This window comes from Protopterus annectens, chromosome 4.part0 (genome assembly GCF_019279795.1).
Source record: "Protopterus annectens isolate FY-2018-M chromosome 4.part0, PAN1.0, whole genome shotgun sequence".
Classification (NCBI taxonomy): Eukaryota; Metazoa; Chordata; order Ceratodontiformes; family Protopteridae; genus Protopterus; species Protopterus annectens.
The window spans coordinates 516,141,831-516,167,682 of NC_056733.1; the positions used below are offsets into that span (position 1 = coordinate 516,141,831).

Sequence of the window (25,852 nt, forward strand, 5' to 3'; positions counted from 1 at the left end):
TTTGTTTCAGTGTACACACTCCCCTTTTTCTTGACTATCAGGTGCCTTCCTAGTTACATTCCCTCAAACCTCTTAATGTAGGGTCCGAGACCTCAGCCTGTATCAACTCTGTCTTTGTGAACCTTCCCAGCTCCCTTTCCACAGGAAGCCTGGTATCCTCTGACAGTGGTGCCTCACTGTCAGCCTAGGTACTATCACACACCTCTGCCCTTTCAGTCACTCTGTCCAAGGGAACATCAGTACCTACCAGCAGGTGTGGTTCACCTTCAGGATTATGGCTAGTGGGTAGCTCCCTCCCTGAAATAGCTACCTCACCAGCCCTGGCTTCATGTGTGGGGTCAGTCTGAGTCTCCCCCCAGGCTACCAGACCCACATGCCTGTCTCAAAGCCTGACTGCATGGAACTGCATGCACATAAGGTACTGCATTATTGAAATCATTCCTTATCAAGACATGTGCAGGGATATCCTCAAACACACCTACATGCTTGCTTCCTTTTCCACCCTTCCAGTCAAGGTGAACCCTGGCCAAAGGCATTTGGAATGGGGTCCCTCCTAAAGCTCTGACTGGAATGGACTGCCCAAGCAAGTACTGCTACTCTTTAACCACTACAGGCTTCACATTGGTTATGTTAGAGGCTGTGTCTCCCTTAGCAGTGGCCTGTTTTCCATTCCCTAAGATCAGATATAAACTCTGGTGATAGTTTGGTACCCCTGTTATCTCCAGACAACTTACCACTGGCATACTGTTATTCCCATTTGTTGGCTCCCCCACCTTTTGTTCCACACCTTGCCTGTGTGGACATCTATATGATATATGTCCCCACTGGTTACATTTAAAATATTTAACCCTTGATCCTGGTCATGTACCTGAACTAGTGGCTTCCCCTGTTGCTGGTGGACTCTGTTGGGGTGCTTTAAGCTGCCCACCATGGGTTCCCTAATATCCCTGTGCAGCACTGGGTATCACTTCTTGTGCAGTGATGCCCTGCTTGCTAACTACAGATCCTATTTCTTCCCCAGCTCATCTGCAGAGTTACTCTCATGGTCTGCCAATCAGATTCTCATTCCTTCAGGCAAAATGCTAAGGGCTTGTTCCCTCACCAAAAGGTCTGCCAGCCCTTCAAAAGTGGTGACCTGACATCCACTCATCCACCTATGAAAATAAGTGCTTAGCTCAGCAATATAATCACACACACTTCCATCTGCCTTGCATCTATGCTCACAAAACATTTTTTCTGTAAGCTTCAACTTAAAATATCCAAGTAAACATTTATTTACTTTATCATAGTTTAAACAATCAATGTCAGACAATTTAGAAACAGCAGTTACAGCTTTATCATGGAGTAAGGGGGTCAAGAACCATACCCAGAGCCCTTGGTCAGCATTATACTGTTTACATACTCTTTCAAATACATGAATAAACTGTCAAAATTATCACCCTCTGTAAACTGTGGAAGAAATTTACTGAACTTTATTACTTCTGGGGTTCTGTTATTCCCTTCCCCATTACCTCCACGATCCTGGCAAAGAGTCAATACATTCTTCTCATGTTGCTACTACTTCTCATTTTCTTTAGTCTCTAAATGCTGCAGTGTCTTTGCTGATTCTAATTCCCAATGTTTGGCCTCCAGTTCAAGTCTCTAACTCCAGATGAATTTTTAAGTTCTCTGAGGAAAAGGTGACCTGTTCTGTTTTTGAAGGCTGCAAATTCCCAACACCAGACTGGTTATCCTCCTGGCTGTTGTTCTGAGCTGTGACTAAGACTGAAATAATTTCCTCTTTAGTCTGGATGGCATGCACCAGTCCTTTGGCTTCACACATCTACATCTTGGCCAACTGGTTCTTTGTCAGCTTGCCATAACCTTCTGCTGACATCTTTGCCTGCTTTCCCTGACTAAACTAAATTAACAAAAAATAAATAAAACAGTTTTGATAATGAAACTCTGAATGTTTACCTTGTGCCTGCTGAGAATACACAGCTTCAGTGACAACTGCCTACAGGCTACAGAAGTTCAATTAATATCCACATCACTGCTCACCAATAGGTGACGTAATCACTCTGGCCCAGTAATCAAGGTGCCTGAATCCTCACTACTGAGACTGGAGAGGGATGTTCACTTGGAATAAAAATAGACACGCACAGTATTTCAAGATGCAGCTCTCTGCATCAAGCACAATTTCGCTTTAGAATACACAGGGAATACACTCAATCTGGGGATTGGGTTTCACTCTCTCTCTCTCTCTCTCCAGGTCCCTAGTAAGACTCCCCACTGGCACAGCTGTAGAGTTGAGATCTCAGCTGAGTGGCCAAGCCAAGACCTCCAGCACCCTCTCTGTCCAACCAGTGCTTTGTGTCCCTGCTCAAGTAGCTGACACACACACTCTTTGAGGTTTGATTTACACACACACACACACACACACACACACACACACACACACACACACACACACACACACACACACACACACACACACAGGTTTACTAGCTATGCCCCCTTTTGTCCAGACTATAAAACAGTTATCACTGCCACCAGCCAACTCCTTATCAGCTACTTTAAGGCTCTTAGCAAAGGGTGTCCTATCCTACTTTGTAATATTAATATTAATACAAATGGTAGTTTGACCAAGAGCAAGGCTATTTGGAATGGCCCACACAGTGTCACAAAATAAATATGCAAGTACTCTCAAAACTTAAATGTTTCTAGACAGATCAGCCACAATGAATGGTTTAATACACACAAACAGAGCTTTGCTAAGCTCTATTGCAGCTTCTGGAAGTTATAAAATAATAAAACACTTCCACTTTTCCTATAGGATTTAATAAACCATTCTCCGTCAGAGACATTTCGCCTCTGGATGCAGTCAGAGCTGTAAGATACAATCTTTATGGCCTAAATTAAGTTATTTGATTTCTTACCATTTCTCAAAGTTAGCTGGACTGAGATTAACCTCTCCTTTTCCAGTATTCACTGTTATAATATTAATTTCAATAGTTATAATACAGTCTGGACCCACTGTTGGTACATTTTTAACACAAGGAGGTTTACAAATACATTTTTCACCACAAGCATTTGTGCAAATCGGTTTGCTGTAGAAATGACATATAATTTTTTTACAAAATTCCAGGTAGCTGTGCTGGTGTATGTTACATATCCACTGCCCTACTTCTCCGGGCATAGCTAGCAATACCTCACATTGTCACAACCTCAAACTGTTCTGGTGATACTGCAAAGGCATTCTCTGTTCAAGTAACAGTGACATTCCATCTTCATCTAGTCAAACTTTAACAGCTGATGAACTAAAAAATCACTTGCCCACTACTTTATAAAAAAATATTGTCTATCCCCCACATTATCCATTACCTTTTCTATCATAACCTAAATCTGACCCCACAATGCACTCTATATTTAACACATTCCAACTTACCCATGTCATGGTTAATTTTCTATGTAATAAATGTAAAAAAGCACACTAAGGTACCAAAAAATCACCTGTAATAAGTCCAAGGTACCCAAAGAAGGGAAATCTAGCCATAAAACAAATAAAAACAGCTTTATTCCAACAAAGCAAACCACATTAACATTTCTTAGCAAACTCCACAAATACGTTTTCATTTAAAATACTTCAACAGATGCAGACTTGCTCGTTATTTTGTCCTTTTTCGTTTCTATTCCCCCATTGTGGAATGAAAAATAAAATGTAAACCACACATGTGCAGTAATTCCCACTGTTTCTGACTCTTTGTATACTTCAGTAATGTACTGCAAAGTGAAACAAAAACAAAACAAAACAAACCTCGCACACCAAAATCCACCTCTTTGTCGCCAAGAACCTGATGTCTTTTTAATTTTCTAAGTAAACTGCTTACAAGCTTTCCTTCATCATGCAATTCAGATGGTTCTCTTCCTCTCAAATTCCCAAGAAATGTAGCATATATATATATTACCAAACCACTAACCTACATCTATGGAGCTGAATTCATAAAGGCTACTACTAGGTGTACTTGATGTGTGTACCTTGTGTGAAACCTTTTGTATTCAGAGATAGCCCTAACACAGTGCTTTTGCACAAAGACATGCAGCATTATATAGGTTTGCCTCAGTAGCCATGCTACATGATAATGAGGCAGTTTGGGGAGAGGCATATGCTAATTAGCTATCTGCTCTCTTCTCCTTAACTGTCTCAGGGAAGAAATCTACTCATTGAATGATTCATAGAATTGCTTGGCCATATCGATAAGCTTGGCTGCTCCTTGCTCACTGCAGTAGTTCATCCATTGCAACAAAGGTAAGTACTGAGGAGTTTAGAAATAAGGTAGGGTTAGGAGGTGTATGCATGAGCATATGCAAGAGGCTGTATGTGTGACTGGGATTATGATAGGAGTGTGTGTGTGTGTGTGTGTCTGTGTGTGTGTGTGTGTGTGTGTGTGTGTGTGTGTGTGTGTGTGTGTGTGTGTGTGTGTGTGTGTGTGTGGATGACTGAATGCTATCAGGTGGGGATGTGGCTCTTTGATATGCACATGTGTGTGTGTTGGAGTGTCTATCATATTTCTGCAACTTCCTAGACTAATGAGCAGAACCTGCACTTTAATAGCACAAGAATGGGGGGGGGGGGGGGTAACTAGTAGACTCCATGTCTAACTCTAATGTGTTGCACCCAAGTGGCACATAAACAGAATGGAAACTGGGTGGTGGAGGAATACTAGTCATCAGTAACTGAAAACAAAAATGCAGAAATGCATAGAGGAAAGGGATTTGCATCTTTGACACAGGTATTTCACTGCATAGGTGTTTTTTTACATACATATGTATTTAGGAGTACAGACGTTATGCAATGCCTAGAACATGCTACCATGTTAGAAGGAGGAGGGACTGGAAATGTTAGGCATATATCCCAACCTCATAAGCTTTTCCCTTAACATGAATTTACTGAAGTATATCGTATGTGAAACTTGAATTTCTGGCATTGTGGAGTGACTGCATTTATCCCTGAAGTATGTAGATATGGGAAAAAGAGAAATTGTGGATTATTTGACAACAGGGACAGGTATGTGGTAAATGCTGTGCATTTTACTATGTGTTTGTGTGTGTGGGAGTGACTGGGGGAGTGCCTCTGCTTTCACAGTGTGGCCGCCAGCACTGTTGTCTACCACTGAAAGTGGTGGTCTCCACTTTGTGGTAGGTAATGCGACTCACAGACATGCAATTTAGCTCACAATGAGGTCTTTCCTCATTGTGGCTGATGTATTTCTGAATAGCAAAATGCTGCATCTCATTAACAGGGCTTTTTACTGTTGCTGTTAATGTGATGTGGTAGCACTTTAATGACTCTTTGGAACAGTCTTACATTAAACTCTGGTACTATAACTGATGAATAGAATACTGCCATAACTGATCCACTCCTTAAAATAAGCACCTTAATAACTCCTCAACACTTCTGTCCCATAGCCCAAATCTTTCTCAAGGTAAAATACTTGGAAAATTAGTTTACAAGTAGTTTTTCATCTCCAGCTAATTTAACAAAATTCTTACACATGCACAATATGATTTTCACTCCTCTTGTAATACCACAACTACTCAGCATGTGACTATTAAACATTTATGCTAACGCAGGCACAAAGGGGAACTCACTGAAGCCTAATTCACGGACTTAAACAGAGGCTTTGACCTTCTTTCCCATGATCTACTCATGTCTAAATCTGACCTTGCTGACTTCCCCCTAACCTTTTTAATGGTTCTGAATGGTAGACATTTAATATTCTGAAACACATTAGTGCAAGTCCCAATAGTGAGACTGAATGAGTGAAGATGTGAACCTACAATTACTAGGTCTAAGATTGCTGATGCTCATACCATTCCCTTTTCTCTGAGGTATGGTAATCACAGAATTGGTATACAGAAAGCAGAAGGTGTGCAGTCGGCTTGCAACCACATTGCAATGTGTGGGTGGAGTGCCCTCTGCAAAAAGCAGCTTTAAAAGAGAACAGCAGTTTGGCATTTGTTCTTCTATATTTTTGTAGTTATTTTTTTCTTAATTCTAGGGCTTGCACTTACAAGCCTCAGAATTATAATAGGGAGCCTCAGGCACTACTTGGCCAATAGGAAGGTTACATTTAATTGCATAATGCCCTCTCCTCAACCAGTACCTTGAAACCAGGTGTGCTTCAAGACTCAGTTCTGGATCCCATCCTATTTGCCCTCTATTCAAAATTCCCTGCTTGCAGATCTTTCATACCTTAATAATGCACTTTATGTAGATGGCCTCCTTCTTTACAAATCAAGTAATAATTCAGAGAAACTGTAAATGTGATTTTAGTTTCATTTCCCAAAGTTCTGTGTCTGGTCTCACTCAGATAAACACCTGATAAACACCAACTTATCTTATGTTGTTTGTCACTCCTCACTCATGAACTCCACCCTCCTTGTATAAACTGATCTGTGGAACAATAATATTCTCTCACTAATTCCTACTAGTCCTTAGGAATAATCTGAGACCCACATTTTCTTCACTCATCATGCCAAATCCACAAATTCAGAATTCTTGCATACTTAAAATATACATGTACATTTCAAGCCAGTTTACTAAACATGTAAAAACAACCACAATCGATACAGTTTATTAACTGTCCTGAATAGCAAGTGGACAACAAAACTTCTAAAAAAATACAGTACAAGCTTTTTTTGTTTCTTAAACCTTTGAGATATTAATACATACCAGTGCTACCAAATTACTTTTGCAAACACTCCTCTTATCACTGAGGGAGACACCTATTTGCTTGCAAAGACTCTATAAATTTCGTAATGTTTTCCATCTATATTTAATTTCTATTCTTAACATAAACTGAAACTCTCTATGGGTTAAAAACACCATTCCCTGGAAATACTGACCTCATTTACAATAGTTTGTAATTAATATTGCCAAGTGATACTTTTCTAAACTTGAAAACTGCTATATGGAACCCCATGCCTATAAATGTATACAATGAACCTTACATTACATCATTTCTAAGATCAGTCTTTATATACTCAAACCTTAAACCAAATGCAACTATTTTTGTTATACTTCACCATGGTCTTCTGTCTGAACCCTTACCCCTAATTTATTCTCTGTCTGCTTAAACCCTACTTAACCTCATTGAACTTGGGAAAGGTTAGGGGGTGCAATACCCAGCAGCGTAAAAACACTCTCATCAAACTAAACAAAACTCAGAAGACAAAATATACCAAAGCCAAATTTGAGGTAAACTTGGCCTCCCAGACCAAGGACAACCACACTGCAACCTCAAAGGCAGTAGACAATTGTGTGCAGAACTCATTGTAAATGGAGCCACATATACTGTACCAGAAGATATAGCAAACCTATTGACCAAACAATTCAGCTCCAACTTTACCCCTCTCTCCCCATCAACCTTCCCTGAGGAAATACCATCAAATAAAACTCCCTCTGCAATCACTAGGGAACAGGTCCTTAATGCTTTCTCTAAGGCCAAGAATACTGCATCAATGGGCCCAGACAGTATCCCAGGATGCCTTCTAAATAGCATGAAACATGACCTATTAGGTCCTCTGGAATTGCTATTTAACTGTTGCCTCCAAATAGGTTTCATGCCTCATGAATAGAAAACCAGAACAATCATCCCTCTGAACAAAGGTGGGCCATCTACAGACCCTGGAAACTACAGACCCATAAGTCTTACTAGTCTTATATGTAAAGCCTTGGAAAGAATTGCCATGGAAATGATCAATAGTGATAGAGTAAACCTCCAGACACTGGATCCAACTCAGTTTGGTTTCGTCAAGGGCAGGTCATGCCTATTCAACCTGGTGACCTTCTTTGAGAAGGTCACCAAAGCAATGGATGAGGGCAAATTTGTGCACAGCTGCATCTCTCAAACAGTTTGTTATGTGGGTGTTTCTTAGTTCTGCTGCCCTTAGCAGGAAATGAATGCTCTTCAGTTTTGCCACCTACAGAGATGCCTATTATAATTGATTCAATGACCTTGCTGAATTACTTCCATTGCAGTCCCCTACCTCTTCCATGATTTAGACACTTTCAAAAGACATGTGCTCAAATGTACTGGTTAGCTCATTAAAACTGCTCAGTATTACACTTTAACAGGAGACAAAATCTGACTGCCATATTTAGAACTAGAACCAGCCAAAACCTAGGCAGCTACTATCATGTAAATTAGTTCATGTCAGTACATACACACACACACATATATATATATATATATATATATATATATATATATATATATATATATATATATTTATCCACCCACAACCCGTTTTCCCATTTTTGCACATGGGGTTGGGGTGGCACTTCAACAATGACAATCATCTAGATCTAAAGTTCACACCATCAGGTGGCTAGCCCTGCTGCAGCTGCTCTTCCATAACACACACTCTTGCATGAACACTCACACCTACATACATATGCATGTGTGTGTGTGTGTGTGTGTGTGTGTGTGTGTGTGTGTGTGTGTGTGTGTGTGTGTGTAACCAGAATCTATTGCTTCCATGACTCTTATATGTCTCTGATACTTCTACAGATCTTCAGAGCAGGCTTCCAACAAATCTGACAAATTCACATCTCAACATTTTGCTAGGATTTACTAGTGTGTCTTAGATGAAAAAAATGGATTGAACTTAATCAGAGTCTCCTAAAAATTAATCTAAGAACTATTCTTACTATTCCATACAAACTACACAAATGTCCTGCCCTTCAAACGCAATTAAAATTCCAATTCAGACCTCATTACCCTATAATCCTTATGTTGCCTTCAGCTTCTGCTGTGCTGTACTGAAGGCCTGGCAAAATCTTCATTTCTATATGGGACAAATATTGGTTCATAGGTTTATGGACAATTACTAGGGTAACAGCCCAAGAGCCCTTACAAGCTTAACCATATTTAACCTGAGTTTCCCAATTTTCAATAGCTAGGTGAACAAAGTTCACAGAGGTATGAGCCTGTGCTATGGTATCTAATATTGACTGCCTCTGTCTATGAGGGACATGGGCGTCACCCCAGGAGTAAATTTATGATTACCTATCCATTGATCTAGGTTGTGTTAGAAGATGATCAGGGAAGGGTTTTGCTTCACATGAATGGGAAGCTTGTTCCAGAGAAGTGGCAGTGGTGCGACTCCCTTTCAGTATTACACTTAAGAGACAACTCTTTTCTAATAGGATTTAATGATTTGTAACCGTAGCTCTGATGTCAAGTTAAACTGCAGCTATACAGTTATGTACTATATATGTTCTGTGAGTGTATATATTATTGGAATCAGATTTATTTATTTTATTTTACTTTATTGCATTTGTTTACTGGGAAAGTCCACTGGGCCTAAAAGAACCCATTTTCAGTGGAGGCCCAGGGAGAAAAGCTCCAACAAGAACATAGATACAGAAAAAATTTTAACAATTGGTACAAAAGTAGAAACAGTCAGCGAAAAGTCACCAAAAAAGAACACCAGGAACTGGCAATGAGGAGAGAATGGAACAACTGATAATACTTTGTCACTACGACTGTTGAAAGAAAAAAAAAAGAACTTGTTACTTGTATATAATCCAGAAACATTATTATTGCACAAAAGCTAGCGCTTTCAGCTGTCCCCCCAGCACAAACAACAAATCTTTTCAAAACAGAGTTTTATATATACATATAAATATTAAAAACAAAATAATATAATATCAATCCCTTATAGTTAACAATATCCTATGTAAATCCAACACTAATTTACCCTATAAAAAAACATTCTCTTTGTGATTTAATTAAAATTATGCATGCTATGTAGTGCATTACTGTGTAAAAAAAATATGCTATTCTCTACTTTTTTGTTTTGCAGTTTGCACTATCATGACAAACACACATTTATAATTTTTATATATATATGAAATAACTAAAAAATCATGTGTGTTTGAATCATTAATAAATTTTTCTATATATATGTTTAAAAAAAAAAAAAAAAATAAAAAAATAAAAAAAAGTTAAGGGTAGTCTGGGGGTGGGGTCTCCACTTGATCGATTATTGAGAAAGAAACTGTGGTCCACCCCCTTGTCTAGTATGTGTGTCTGCATAATGCTCTTAGTCTCCCCCTTCTATTCTATACAGATGCTCATATATTATAGTTTAGTTGTCTCTTTTTTTTCGTAATGTATTTACATACATACTGTGTACATACAACACATACCACTTTACTTTTTTTTTATTTACATTTACAGTTCCCCTTGATTTGTATATATCATCTATCATCGTGATTCTAAGTATGTTTTAGGGGAATACATGAGTACACATACCGTTGCTGCTGTGGTACCAAGTGTATCTTCTTTGATAGTTGGTTGAAAAAAGGTACAACAGAGAGGACTGTATTTTTTTTTCCATTCGGGTAATTGATGGTCCTTCCACCATCTTCTCTGGATAAGCTCGTAATGAACAACATATTGATATCTGTGGCCAGTTCGTTTTTTTTTTTACTTTTTACTTTTATTGGACGCCCATCCTAGATGCATTGCCCCATTGCCCCTTGACTATATTGCTGAAAATATGGGGGATGGTTACTGCTGTAATGGACATAATCGTTGAAAAAAAAGTTTTCTGTAGATTCTAGATTTCATTTTTAGTTTAAATTTTTAGTGAGTAAACATCCAAATTACATTTTTTTATGAATGTAATTAAATGTGAATTTTAAAAATCCACTGTTTGAAAATTCAATGTCATAAAATCCAATAATTAATCATGCATGCCAGATATCGATATATATCTAGATATCTAGATTCCCATTCAGCCATGACCAGATTTGCAAAATGGGGGGGCAAAGCTGCTCCCATTAACCCCTCCTGTGTCTAAAAAAAATATTCTCCTGCAAAAAAAAAATGTAATAATCTAAAACCAAACCTTCTGTCCTGGGAATGCTGGAAAAGAGATCCACAACATCAATAGTCAAAAAAATGCAGTCATCATGTAGTTCATTTTTGATGGACCCCAAAAACCTCATGAAACCTTGATGATATGATAATCACATCATCATATCTTTTTTTTAACCAGCCGCTCATCAACACCGTTTTGAACTGGAACCCTGATACAATGGGGCGGGGGAGAGGTTGTTCGACTTGTTTGCAGGTATGCCCCAGGACTTAATGATTTTATTAGTTTAAAGCCATTTTTTTTTTTTAGAATAACGCTAAAGAAAAAATATATATATTATGAAACAAACACATTTGTTTTTTTTTAGTTTCATCATATAAATAATTATTATATTGTCATTGTCATTCCATGATAGTGCAACAAACAAAGGTAAGAGAATAGCATATTTTTTATTTATACAGTTACACTACATGCATAGCATGCATAATTTCAATCACAAGAGAAAGAGATTGTTTTATATAGTAAAATTAGTTACATATTTATATGTTAACTATAATATATTGAATTATGATTATATTATTTTTGTTTTTGTTTTTTTTTTTTATTTTTTTTTTTTTTTAACCAATTAAACAATTAAGGAGCTTATTAGATATATATATAAACTCTGTGTTGTAGATTGTTTGTTCTGATGAAGGCTGGGGACAGCTGAAAGCGCGCTAACGTTATGGTAAATAAATCTGTGATTATTATATATATTTGTGGCAGTGAATTTCTTTGTCCTAAAAAGTAGAAACAGTGTTACACATAGTGATTACAGAAATATATACAGAATATATACATAAAAGCAGGAATCTAGTTGGTTTGATTACAGTAATATTTCAGAAAATATACATTAAAGCAGGAATTTAGTTGGTTGCCAGATGAATTCAATCAGAGAGGTGTAAACATAGACATATTTATCAGTATTATTGTACCGGCATCAACAAGTGCTGAAAAAATAAATATGGAGAAAGTATCATCAGTCACTAGTAGCAAAAAGCATAGGAGTTTAGTTATCATATAAGGAGAAGGAAGAGGTTAGGTTATAGAGCAGGAACTTAGCCAAGAAGAGTTGAGATGATTTTTCAGTATTTGTTTGAAGGTGGTGGTGCTGCCTGTGTTTCTTATAGAAGGTGGAAGTGAGTTCCATAGTTTGGCGATGGTGAAGGAGTAGAGGAGTTGACCAGCAGGTAAGGAGGGCTTTTCTACTTTTAGAAGTAGATGATTTTCAGATCTTAGTTGCCTGCTGGGTTGGTATTTGGCAAGTAGAGTTGAGAGATCAGGACAGTTTGTGGGTCTGTAGATTATTTTGTGCACTATAGTTAGTTGTGTGAATGATAGAGATGGTGGGGGTGTTCCAGATACCCTAATCGTTTCAGTGAGTTACAGTGGTGGGATGAGAATTTGGCCTTGGTGGCAAATTTTGCTATTATGTTGTAACACATATCAAGTTTGTATTTTGTAGAATTTTGGATATTAGTGAGGAAAGGGACACCATAAAGGAGAGAGGGTAATAAAAAGGCAGTTGCAAGGGTTTGTCTAGTAGAGAGGCTAAGAAAGAGTTGGTGCCTGTAGACCATACCGAGCTTTTGGTGTGTTTTTGATGTTATTGTTAATGTGTGGGTCTAAGTTAAGGTTTTTGTCTATAATAATGCCTATTAATCTAGTGTATGGGACAACTTCTATAGTGGTATTGTCTAGGGCTTGTATAATGAAGAGTTTTTTTTTTTATCTAGGGGAGTGGTTTTCTTAGGGGTAAATATTACTAGTTTTGTTTTTTTGGGATTTAGGGCAAGATGATTGTTAAGCATCCAAGATTCAGTAGAGGTGAAGGCATTTTGAGTGATTTGCTGGAGTTCAGAGATGGAATTTGTAGTGCATATTATTGTAGAGTCATCAGCATACTGGATTACTGAGCATTAAGGGAGAGTGGAATGAAAGTTGTTAATAAAGATGCTAAAATAAGAGAGGAGCAAGTATGGAGCCTTAGGGTACCCCCTGTGGAAGTATTGAGGAAGGGAGACTAAGACTGTTGCCATTTGGTGGATTGCTACCTGTTGGAGAGAGAGCTATTGAACCATTGTAGGGTAGGTGGGGAAATGTGGAGGGTGGATAGTTTGGAGAGGAGGATGGTGTGGGAAATGGTATCAAAAGCTTTGGAGAGGTCTAGGAAAAGAGAAGTGATTATTTTTGCCAGCATCACGTGCCCGGTTAACTGTATCAAGAAAGGATAGGAGGGTGGTAGTGGTGCTGTGTCCTGGTCTGAAACCATGCTGAGTGGGTGATAGAATTTGATTTTCAAGCACGTGGTTGAGGAGTTGGGCATGGATGCATTTTTCCAGTATTTTAGAGAGGGGTGAGAGAATTGCTATGGGTCGAATGTTTGTGGCATCTGTGTTGGTGCCGCCTATGTGTACGCTTTTTTCCAGATGTCTGGGACAAGGGATTCTTTAATTGATCTGTTAATGAGTATGCTGATGGGATAAGCTATAGAGTTTGCAGCTAGCTGCAGGAAGTGTGGGGGTAGATTGTCAGGGGCCAGAGTACAGGGTTTTAGCTTAAGTAAATTTTTTTTTTATTGTGGTGGTGGGTGTGGGTAGAATTTTAGGTTAGTGTTAAGGTTAGGATTGTTTTCTGGGTTGATTTGGTCATCAGCTGTCTTGGTGGTGGTGCTGTTAACTGTAGGAAAGGTGGAGGTTAGGTTAGCTATGGTGTCAATGAAGTAGGAATTGAAGAGGGTAGCAAGTTCAATGGGGGCGTTTTGTGTGGGTCAGGGGATGGGTTGGTTTGAGAGCGTGGGTGTAATAGTTGGCTGATGGAGGACCAGAATTGTTTTGGGATTATTTTTATGTTGGCTTTGTAGGTGTAAGTAGTGGGCTTTTTTATCAGTGGTTATTAGACATTTTGCCTGGTTACAGAATTGCTTGTAATGTAGTAGAGTTGAGGGGTCTTTGTTTTTCTGCCATGATTTCCAGATTTTATCCCTTGTGGACATTACTTCTTTGCTGGATTTTGAGAGCCAGCATGCATGGTTATGTTTTATTCGTTTTTGGCGGGTGGGTGCTTGCCTATTTAGGATGTCTAGGACTATTGAGATAAAGAATTCAAGAGCCTCATTAAGTGGTAGGGATATGAGGGGTTCCTAATTTACTTTAGCTAAGGTTTGAGTAAATATTGATGGGTAGAACTTAGTAAAATTTTTGGTTGATTGTATTGGTGTTGGCCTGGGGTTGGGGTAGTTTTGCGTAGGATATATACTGAGTGGTGGTCGCTAATGGTATTAGGTAGCATGCCTGCAGTGATTACATTGTTATGGTGGGGCACTAATATCCAGTCTATTGTGGACCCAAATTGTTATTTTTGTAGGGTCTGGTGAGGTCTTCAATTAGTTGGGAGAAATTGTAAAGGTTTATGTTTTTTGAGGGATTGCTGTGGACAATGTCTAGCCAATCGATATTTACATCGCCTAGAATGATGGTTTCATTATCTATATTTTGGGAAGTCCAGGCAAGTATGTTTTTTAATATTGGTATGCTGTTTCCTGGAGGAATATACAGAGCAATTATGCAAATGTTTTATGGTTGTTAAGTTTTAATGTGGAGATTAGGATCAGATGGGGAAAAGTTGGCTGTTGGTTTTGAGTATTGAATTAATGTATATTTGCTAGGGAAGAGTATTGCTGCTCCTAATCCTCTCTTGTCGGGCTGATCGGCTCTCAGGCATGAGTAGCTTGTGGGGAGAAATTTGGTGTCTTTTACATATGATTTCAACCAGGTTTCAGTAGCTGCTATAATATCCAGGTTGTTTTGTGAAATCCACGCCTGGAGTTCTGGTATCTTGTTTCTAAAGCATTGGATATTATAACAGTATATATGCAAAGGACAGCTTTACATTAGCTCTTCTAGCGAAGGAATGTAATAACAACACAAATATGAAGGCAAACATTAAGGGTAGGGAGACATGCAGCTTATTAAAATTATGAACCCGTAACTGGAGGGATGCCTTTTCTCCACTGTGTGACCAGGACTCGGTTATGTTATGTAAGGGGGTGTGTGAGGTACAGGTTGTCTACATGGGTTTTAGAATGCTGCAGTTGTCCTACAAATTCATCACTGGGGTACAGGTAATCCTCAAAATCAACAGTTCTAATTCTGAGAAATCTCAACATGATGTTTGGTATTCATCCAGCCAGACCACTAGCTAGGTACCTGCATCATGTAACCAGTCCAGCTAGAGAACTGATTGGATCATGTATACAAATAGGACTTCCACTGCTGAGCCTTTCGGGGAGATGCATATTAGGGTTGTTGACTTTTTGGCCTTAGTGGATAGCCTGTTCACCTTTAATGAAAACATACAAGTCATGTTAAGTCACTGTACTATACTATATTCACCCCCTATACCCCCTTACTTTTATGCTAACCATGACATTAAGCCTAACCCTACAGCCATAACCATAACTCTTATCATAAGCCTATCACAATGGAGGCAACTTATTTTGGCCATATTTTACCAGTGGGATATTTTCATTCATGTATCTGAATCATTTGTTTTGTTTTTTTCAATATTTTTATTTTGAGTTTGAGAAATTGATTTTAATATACTGGAGGACAAACAATCACAGACACACGCGCGCACACACACACACACACACACATATATATATATATATATATATATATATATATATATATATATATATATATATACATATATATATCTATCCACACAAAAACACATACATTTAGGGGGCATATACACTACAGGATATAAAGGGATAATGGCTGAAAAAATAGAAATTGCTTTAGAAAAAAAATACTGAAGCTTTGACGCTTCAGTAGGACTTGTTTTTCAAAACATGCATAGCAGTTAAAGAAGTACAAAAGGGCATGAGGTTTAATAAGAAACCTCTGAGCACTGAAGTCAGCACTGATCAGTGAAGGAGTGTGTAGCATTACATGAAAGACTGAGCTTTGATTATATTTCATTTTAATTAGCATGGCTATTATGGAACTGGTGAAAAAGGTAGAGGTTACACTGAAGTATACAATGATTAATCAATTGTGTTAGTCATCAAAATTAATAAATTAGGAGGACAAGGCATTAAAGATTAAACATTCAATTAAAAAAAAAGCTAAAACTCTGAATGGATCTTTGAGACAGCTCTTTAACCAATCAGCAGACAAGTGCACCATGTTCAGTAAACATTCCAAACTACAGCTGTGATAAAGTAGAAGAGACCATCATTGTAAAGCAGCCATCATAAAACCAGATGACTGACAAATCATGCATCACCAGTTTTCAACAATGAAAAGTGTAAATTTAAAAATCCATAAAATGTACAAACTTTTTGTAGTAGGGAGCTCCATGCACCTCATCTTTTGAGGTGTTTGGGCCCCCACCTCTAACCTATATAAGCCAACTTTATAGTTGCACTACACCGGAGAAAAGTGAAAAACTCAACTGGAGGTGCACCACCAACTTGCACAATACATGCACTTTTTCATGGAAGTGGCTTTTTATCACTCCCCCTTATCCCCTTATCACAGTTTGTCAACAGCATGGTCCTGTATTATACAAGCTGTCTGTGTGCCTCACATACAGCAGTTAGGTGTGAGGTGTAGCACTGATCTTGCAACATCTTAAAAAGCTATAATACACTTTACACTTCTAGCAAGGAATGTTATTATCACCATAAACTGAATATGACACTTTGTTGCTAATTTTTTATTTCAGTTCCAGCACACATAAAATACACACTTCTGTAAACAAGATATGGAGGTCTGACTTGCTTGCAGACCCTCACAACCACTGCTGTGACCTACTATCAGGTTTTGCATATACAGTATAAACAACAGAGCTCTCTGCTTTTCAAAACCACCAGATAAGGTCAGTCTCCACCTTTATCTACAAAACTATACATTCTGCAAGCAGCTGTTCCCTGAAGGATAATCTGGAAAACATCATTTCCCTTGCAGACCAGGATTTAAAATCTTAACAGGGGAAAGGACAATTTCTAAACTAAGCCCATCCATTTAGAACTGGCTTTTTTTAGAGAGGAAACAACAACAGATCTTGCAGACATTTAAGGCAAAACTAAATGAACACCTGTCAAGTGAGGCAGTTTGCATCTGATTTGGATGATGAATAAAAAAGCTGCCAGTATTTGCCATCTTCAATTCTGATCTTGTAGTTTCCTCTGCTTCTGTTGAAACTAAGTTTTATGTCAAATGTTGTTGAAACATCTACTGCTTTACACAATACACAATGTATATGTGCTTCCTCTATATAGCATTTTTAGCTTCTATGTAAATATAAACTGTTACCTCTGTTGACTTACAGACTGGGTTGGGGCTGAAAAGAGTTTATTGACTATTTTACATCCCTGGTTAACAAAAGGAAATAAATGCAGAGGATTATGAGAAGGTCACCAATTATAACCAGCTTATTATGTGCTCAAGACATGGATGCCAATAAATATGAATCTTGCCATCCATGATGAGAACACATAAAGTATAATATTCTGAGACCTAATCATTCTTTGTAGTGCATTAAGCTTTATCTACTCCATGTAGTACTAGTTACAGAAGGGAAAAAAATGCTAAGTGTTTTGCTGGGTTTCTAAGTCATAAAGCACTTGGCAAGCACTGTCAGAAAGATAGCGTAAGAGATAGAAAGAGTCAGGAACTCATTACCGGCACAGACAGCAGGCGGTACCAAATCTGTTTTTTTATTCTTCCACTGTCATCTGCTGGCCAGTACTGCCAGACTGAACTGCCTGCCTACTGTGATACCAGTCTATTGTGGGCTGGCATAATGGTTAAAGTGTTGACCTCACAAACACAAAAGTGTAGAGTCTGATTCTCATCGTTCAGGGAAATTGGGTAAGCTTAAAATGGCCCACAAGGGCAATTAGCCTAGTACTTACCTAGTACTTACCTATAAACAAGAAAAGCACGGGATGCTTAACATTTGTTAAGATAGGGTCTTGCACTACAGAAGCACAACTGGTTTGTCTTTTGCTGGGTGTCAGAGTGTAATCAGTGTACTCCACGCACAACAAATAAATTATTTCTCAAGCTTCAATTTGTTCAGCTCTCAAAGTGAATTTTTTTACATCCATTTGTCAAACATGTAAAGAATCATTTATGACCAGAGGATGGATCATAAACCTCGCTGCACATTATTGTAACTCTGACATTGCAGAAAAAAGAAACAGCTGCTCTAGTTTTCCTCCCAGATGAAAAAAATGTTTTAACATTTAGACTGCTCTACAATTATAACCTAGACATCAAACAAAATCAGTAACAGCTTGAAAAAAAATTGTAAAATGAAATATACATGTAAAAGCTTGACCCTGGTGATTAGCTGGATTACTATGTGTGTTGTCAGTTAACAGGGTGAGATGGATATTTCTAGGCCAGGTTATCTGTCTAGTGATCAGACCCCCTGAATATATAGTACTAGATGTCAAGGTCACTAACTGTTAGGACAGTATACAGTTTGCAAGTAAGTTACCTGGTTCTGTTTAGTTCAATCTTGCAGGGGTCAAGCTCAATATATTTCTTCTCCTCAAAAATGCGGTTTATGAGAGGCTTCAAAACCTCATGAAGATACGGCATTCCAACTATCTGAAAAAGACACAAATAGTTACGAATTATTGATGAAAAACAATTATGAAAATTAACATTGTCAGTGCAAAAATGTTTTGTCATTTTGAATTTCAGAGTGAATTTATGTACTAAAGCTGAACTGGAATTAGGTAAACAATGATTTAAGCTTGTTAAAGCAAGAGCAGAATGACTGCTGGTTTTCTGATAGCCATTGTTACACCACTGACCTACTATGACTTCTGTTGGGAAGGCTTGAACAAGACTCAAGGTGGCTTATCCTATAATCTGTATTACTGAATCATTATCTCTAGTTACTACTGTGAAAAATTGACCAACTGTGATCTACCCTACAATCATTATTTCTTAATTCAAATTATACAAATTGTATTAATTTCTTCTGTTATTTCTGATGTCTGTGGATGGCAGGGAAAAAGCATCACTCTTTAGTTCTCAGCATATGCCACATTTCTGTTATAACAGAAGCTATAAAATTGGTGCCCTTAATGTTCCCAATTATTTAAAGAAAAGACACTGCACAAAAGGAAAGGATACAAAGAAACCTATTTCTTGAAAGCTTAGTTTTTGGTGACAGGTATTATTTCATTCTGTTTTGAGAACTTGTCAGCCAGCAGTAACATGTATCCACAGCCTGCTTTTTGCTGACAGCAAGGGAAAAATAAAGTCAAATTACAGTCCATTCCAGGGTTTATGAACAGTTTCTAAATAGCCTAATTTGTGGATGACCTTTATTGTATTACACTGAAAATGTATCAAACATTATTTACAATAAGCTTCAATGCCTCTGCATTTTGACTCCATTATTTTTCTGACATCAGAAAGCTTCTTTTGTGCACTCCTACATGATCAGCAAAATACTGACTCTGTCATGTTATTTATGTATGATCTTTGCAGGACTCCATTAACTGTCCTTTTGATCTTCAAACAATAATACATCATTTCCTAACACAATGCTGCCTCTCAACAGCTTGTCGTTCTGATTTTTTTTACTGAATGAGTCAGCTATCTTGTTTTTGTAAGCACCATTGGTCATAAGAATTCTATTTCTTACGCAGTTGATGTTTTCTTTCCCTTCAGAGGAAGTAGCTGCTTTAGCCATATAGTCTACTGGACACTGATTTGTTTGGTTCCCCTTGCAGTGAGCTTTTTATTTTATCAGTGATGGATTCTTCCCAGTCTGAAGTTAAAATTTAATTGAAGTGATAACCTGTATAAAATACTTTTTGTTTCTACAGTTTTGAAATTTATACTTTCACATTTTACTATGTACATTGTCACAAAATGGACCGCAAATATTATCATAAGTATTACTACTACCTGGGCATATATCTACTCATTTAATAACGAACTTTGGTTTTGCTGTCTGAGCTAGGACATTAATCCTCCTAACATCTTCCAAACCAGTTCCTGCCATGAAATGTCCTTCTAACTAAAATCAAGAACTATTCATAAAGCTATAGACATCATCTTTGTTAGGTTCTGGTTTAACAGCCTCAGCTGGTATACCTGTCCACAAGGTTCACTGATAATTACCTCATCGAAGCTGCATTAATGAATCCAATATACCCTGTGAAAGGACTTCAAGAACTAAAATCTGTTGAGTTATACTCTGTATACTAACCGCTATCACCTTATTAGATAACGGATATTAAAGATAAATTACGTGTTTGAATGATTATTGGATTAAATCCAATCAATCATTCATTTTTTTACTTTTATCATTTTTCTGTTCCATATTGCTGCCAACCAGTTAGCCACTGCTGCAACTGTGCACATTTATTCCCCATCACTTTGGTGAGAGCCAGTCACAGCAGGACGGTCACTCAGGCAGCCATGAGGGGCTTTTCTTTTTTCTTTCCTTCATGGTGGCTGACGTGGACATTCATGGATGTGATGGCTTGCTGTGTCTTCTCCTGTGAATGTTCACAACTAAGGCTACCACACAGATGCAGTTTGGCAGTGCTAAGTGCACATCCCTGACACATATGTTAGTTACCATATACCTCTGTCTCCAGCATGTGCCACCACTGAAGTATGTCAGACCACCACCCTCCCCAGGATAGGTAATCATTGGCCACTCCTTTCCACCATCTTGTGTCAACTACACCAACCCCAAGGTCACTAGTCAAGCTTGGGTCATCTGGTTTAAAGGCAAGTCTATCTCTTTGCACCACAGAGTTGACTCAGCACTCTTCCTTAATGTCTTATGACTGTTGATTACATTTTGGGTAAAATTATTAGTTAGAGTTGTCTGGCACTTAGGGCTCTGAGCCGTTAATAAATTGCATACTCTAGGTCAAAAGTACAGGATTTGAATCCTCCCACCTCCATGCGGCTGTGAGCATGTCACTTAGACATTACTCATGGGTCACCCTTGAAAGGGGACACTTTCTCTTCTGGGTTTACCTGGTTAATAAATAGATTAAAAATAGTATTTAAACTGTGTCCCTTTTGGGGCCTTTGCTCCCCCCAATTATTTTTGGCTTTAACCACAAACATCTGAATGCATGCAATTATACAAAAGGCTGTAATTGCTGGTTACATATGTGTGTGTGCCCTTATGTGTGTGTTTGTTTGTGTGTGGGTTATGTATCCCAGAGTAGTTATAGTGTAAGGAAGGAGTCAATTGTAGTAAATGAGCTTCACCATATGAGCCATGTTCTTTTGATATGACCCTTGGTTTCCCCGTTTTGTTGACTATTAACAGTGTAGTTATTATTTGGCTCTGAAGAAACTGAACAATATTTAGCCTATGAGTCTAATGTTACAATATTGACTATCAAAAATGTTAACTATCAAGACATTTTTAATTTAACTTGTTTTTTGCAGGCACATGGGTATGAAATGTAGATGAATAAGGCAATGAGTTGCTAATGAGGTTCTTCCTGTTGTGCCTCATATAATTCCTTTAGCCTTTGTTTGTCTGATGTTAGTCTGACCAAGGTAATTCACTAGACAGTGCTTTTGTGCTCCCCTTGAAAAGGGACACTTGCACCCAATAGGCTGTCCTAAGCTGTTAGCAAATGTATTACACATCTGTCTTTGAAACCCAGCACCCTTCAAGTAGTCCATAATTATTGCTTCACTATATGCTATTTGACTATGAATCCCTGGACGCCTGTTATATTTTAATGGATTGTCTTTTGCATTTTCAATAAATGTTAGTTTCAGAGGAAGAGAGCTTTACTGTTGTTATGCTATCTGTTTTCAATGTGAGAATGTTTTGGTGTGTCCATTAAATGTCTGTCAGTGATCTGCTGTAAATTTTTTAATAACAGCTTTAAATTAAATCCAAATCTCTGCAATTATTGTAAAATAAAGAAGAAAAAATATTATGCACACTGACAGGTTTGAACAGTGTTTTATAATAATTGAATAGAGATAGACAAGTAATGGGATATCGGTATGGGGTATGGCTGCAGGGTGGGGGTGGGGGGTCTGGTCTATTACTCTGCCTAGGGCCACATTTGACAGTGATCCATTTCTGCTCCTATTTTTCAGAAACTGCACATGCGTATTTTGCATCATACTTATGCCATATCTTTTTGTTTCTGTATTTTAAATGAGGTAAAAGGGTAACCCAGGAACACTGTATGATTAAGTGACTTAGTCACACAGTAGGAAAATGGGGTAGAACAAATCAGACTTTGTACCCTTGAGGATAGAAAGTTGCTCACTCAGTGCTTAGAGTCTTATTCCTCTGCATCAACAGCCAAACCTTCACACAAGTCTTCATTTTATAATAAATAACTGAGGGTTAAAATCACTGATATTTACAATCAGTAATGACAGTTATTAGGGTTTCATAGCTTTTGTTGTTCAAATATTCAGTAAGTGCATGTTGATGCAATATCTGTTGTTCTGTTAATTTTTAAGTGAATTAGGGTAGTTTGCCTCTTATCTGTCTCAGATTGTGCAGATCATCACTGATTTTGCCTGCTATTTATGCCCTGACTCTAGTTAACTTGTTTTTTCCTGGTAAATCATTGAGGATTACTGTCAGTCACTAATGCCATTTATTACATTTTCATAGTTTTTATTGTTTAGAAAAAGTGTGTCCGTGCAACACTTATTATTCTGTTAACATTTTAAGTGAGTTTGAGCTGTCTGTCACTTATGCTAACAAACTGCTTCCTATACTAAAAGATACAAGGTTTGAACCCTTTCACTTCCATTTGCCTTCTGTGTGACTTTGAGCAAGTTATTTAACTAGATGGTGCTGTTGGGTCAACCTGAAAAGAGACACTTGGACCAGAGGTTTACCTGGTTAACAAATACATAATATTTAAAAATTGTCCTCCATTATTTTTGGTTTTACCTATTGTGAAAAAAACTGATATGCATTTTGGTCTGCTCCTTGTAAAATCTGTGACTTTCTGGCAATTAATTCAAGTTATTCAAATTATTGCAGATTATGGTCACTAAATGACAAGCATGTGAGTTTCAGACTTGTATCTTTCAGGAAGTGCTTGTTAATGCAAAGCTTGTTATTCTTTCAATTTTCTAAGTATGTAAGAGAAATGCTTAAAAGTTGTTCCTGAGTTTGTCTTTGTTTCTGATTCTCAAGCTAAAAATTAAGAAGGCAGTAGAGAGTTACAATGCATGATTCTAACATCAGTGAGATGAAATGCATTTCTGGGCCATTATTTTTTAATCCTCTTCATCTGTAGCAGCTATCCAAAGTGTACATTCATGTATGTGGCTATAAATAATGTGTATGTGTGCGAGCTCGCATGTGTGCATGTGTATGAATCAAAGATTAAAGTACTATTAATGTACTGGGTAGAATGAAGTAATAATTCAGATGGGAAGAAATGCAAAATTTGGTTGTCAGTGAGAATGAATAAACTAGAGATAATAAAGTAGCATAATTTGCTTTATTGTTGTGTGTAGGGGGCTTGGACTATTACACCTTGTGATGATGTGAAGTAGTATCAGCTATGCCAGAGAGAGTAGGGAGTACATGTGTAATGGGTCTATATTATGAAGTCGAACAAACTAAAATGCGAATACCCTTTTATCAACACATATGTGTCGAACCCACAGGTAAGTGAATGGCCACATTGTCAATTTTTTTCCAAGGGAAAAAGATCAGTAGGCCAACTACGCATGACACACTATTACAAACATTATGAAACGGGAGGGGGCTGTGCCCCCATACCCCCCTAACTAAATATACTAACTCTGAAATCACACTACAGTGGGGAAAGGGGCAGATTTACAACGGCCAACCAATTTTTTTCCCTAGGAAAAAATTGATGATGTGGTCATTTGCTTACCTGTAGTTCACCACATATGTGTCGATGAAAGGGTATTCACATTTTAGTTCATTCGAATATGTAATATAAGACCCATGTGTAACATATGCCAGTATAACTAGCTAGAGCTTTTTAAAGAATTTATGTCATTTGAATATCAAACTGATTTGTACATATGCTTGTGTTAAAAATATATTTATAAAGTTGCTTGTGTTAAAAATGTATCAACAGTGGGTCCTGCTAGACAGAAAAAACATATACATGTATGTCAGACTGTATTATAACTGATAAAATGTATATATGTTAACAGAGGATGCTAGAAGGAAAGGGGTTAAGCTCAGCCCAGCTAACCTTAAGAAAAATAGCCTGAAATTAAATTACTTGGTTTAGGCCATACATATTTTATCTTACAGGCATGAATTCAGCCAGTGTCTGGGCTGGGATCCTGCTCTTATTGTCTTTAGTGGTGAATTAATTGCTACCCTGGGGTGCCAGAAATGGCTGGTTATTCTATGCAGGAAGGATGAAAGGGTTGAAATTGTTTGCAGTCTCCAGATGCTGGAATAATCCTTAGCAACGTTTTATGTGTATTGAGACACATCTGTGCCACATCCTGGCACACGTTTCTAGGGAGGGGGTAGTATGGGAACCACATAGTGAGGTGACCAGATGTGATGTCATCCTGCAGCCAGCAGAGGAATTGTATTTAGATACTAGGGAGAGATATGTCAGTAGCACTCAGCACTTTGTTTCGGAACTGACAAGACCACTCCCCCACTTCACATTGCCTTGCTTTGGTAAGTAACTTAACTGGGGAACAGCAATTCTTTAGTTAATTAGAAAAATATAGTGGGATTAGCTAAAAGTATTGTTTTTCTGTATCGGTATGATTTTTTCCATCTCTGTTATTTTTTATATTTCCTATGAATTGAAACTCTTGGTGTTTATTGTAAATTGGTACTCAGTATTTTCATGTTTTTTTATTATTTATTATCAAATATATCTAAATATTCCACTATGGCTGGTCTTTTAGAAAATATTTTCACACTCAAGAGTACTTGCATTTATTTAGTGGCACTGTAGCATCACTCTCCTGAAAGTGTTGCCGATTGGTTAACACTACCATTTGTATACATATTAATTTTATTAAGAGTTATTGGGTACCCTGGTAAGATCCTTAAAATAGCTGGACAGTGGCAGTGAATCTACCTTATAGTCTGGGTGGAGATGGCATAGAGGGTAAATGTGTTCTGATCTTTCCCAGGGGTGTGTGTGTGTGTGTGTGTGTGTGTGTGTGTGTGTGTGTGTGTGTGTGTGTGTGTGTGTGTGAAAATCATATCTTAAAGAGTGTGTATGTCAGCTACTAGGAAAAAAATGAGTTTATTTCCCTAAGAAAAAAAGTGAATTCCATAATCTTAGAAATTCTGACAATGTTCACAACACAGAAAAAAATAAACTCATTTTTAACAGAGGATTTGGGGTGAGTTGTTAACATATACCATGTAGTCTATATTTTAATGATATGGTGTGTGTTTTTTTTTCACATGTCGTAAAAGCCCTATCAGCTAGCTGCTTTGTCCCTATTGTGTCCTAGCAAAAAAGGAGACAGAATGCACTGGGGACAAGCAGAGGATTAGAGGAGATAGGCAAAGGTTGCCAAGAGGAGTTCTTGTATGGTATGAAACAGAGTAAAGTAAGGGGAGAAAGAGGTAGAATGAAAGATTCAGACAGCACTGAGAAGTTATGACAGGGAGAGACAGAGACAGAAGCGGAGTTGCAATGCAGGAACCGACACCACAAGGAAAGCAGTAGAGAAGTGGGCAAGATGAAGCGCCCAGCCAGCTGGGAGACAGAGAGGGAGATGGGAAAGTGGAAAGTATTTTCGGAAACATTCAGAAGAAGTGGGGATGGGATCAACTGCATCATAAGGAATGATGCAACAAGAGCAGATGGTGAGGAGAGCCATGAAAGTGGAACTTGATGCAGAAATGTGAAGTTAGAGGGCCGGAATAGCATCCCATGAAGAGGATAATGGACCAGGCAGGATCGGAA

General features: G+C 37.9%; 1 protein-coding gene across 1 annotated transcript in view; it reads right to left on the reverse strand.

Annotated features, from left to right (window-relative positions):
• The window catches only part of RASAL1 (RAS protein activator like 1), a 1,855,221-nt gene that overhangs the window by 365,414 nt on the left and 1,463,955 nt on the right, over positions 1-25,852 (reverse strand). Inside the window, exon 12 of the mRNA XM_044068436.1 lies at positions 18,430-18,542. Within this exon, the coding sequence (XP_043924371.1) occupies positions 18,430-18,542 (113 nt within the window). The remainder of the gene's footprint in view (positions 1-18,429; positions 18,543-25,852) is intronic.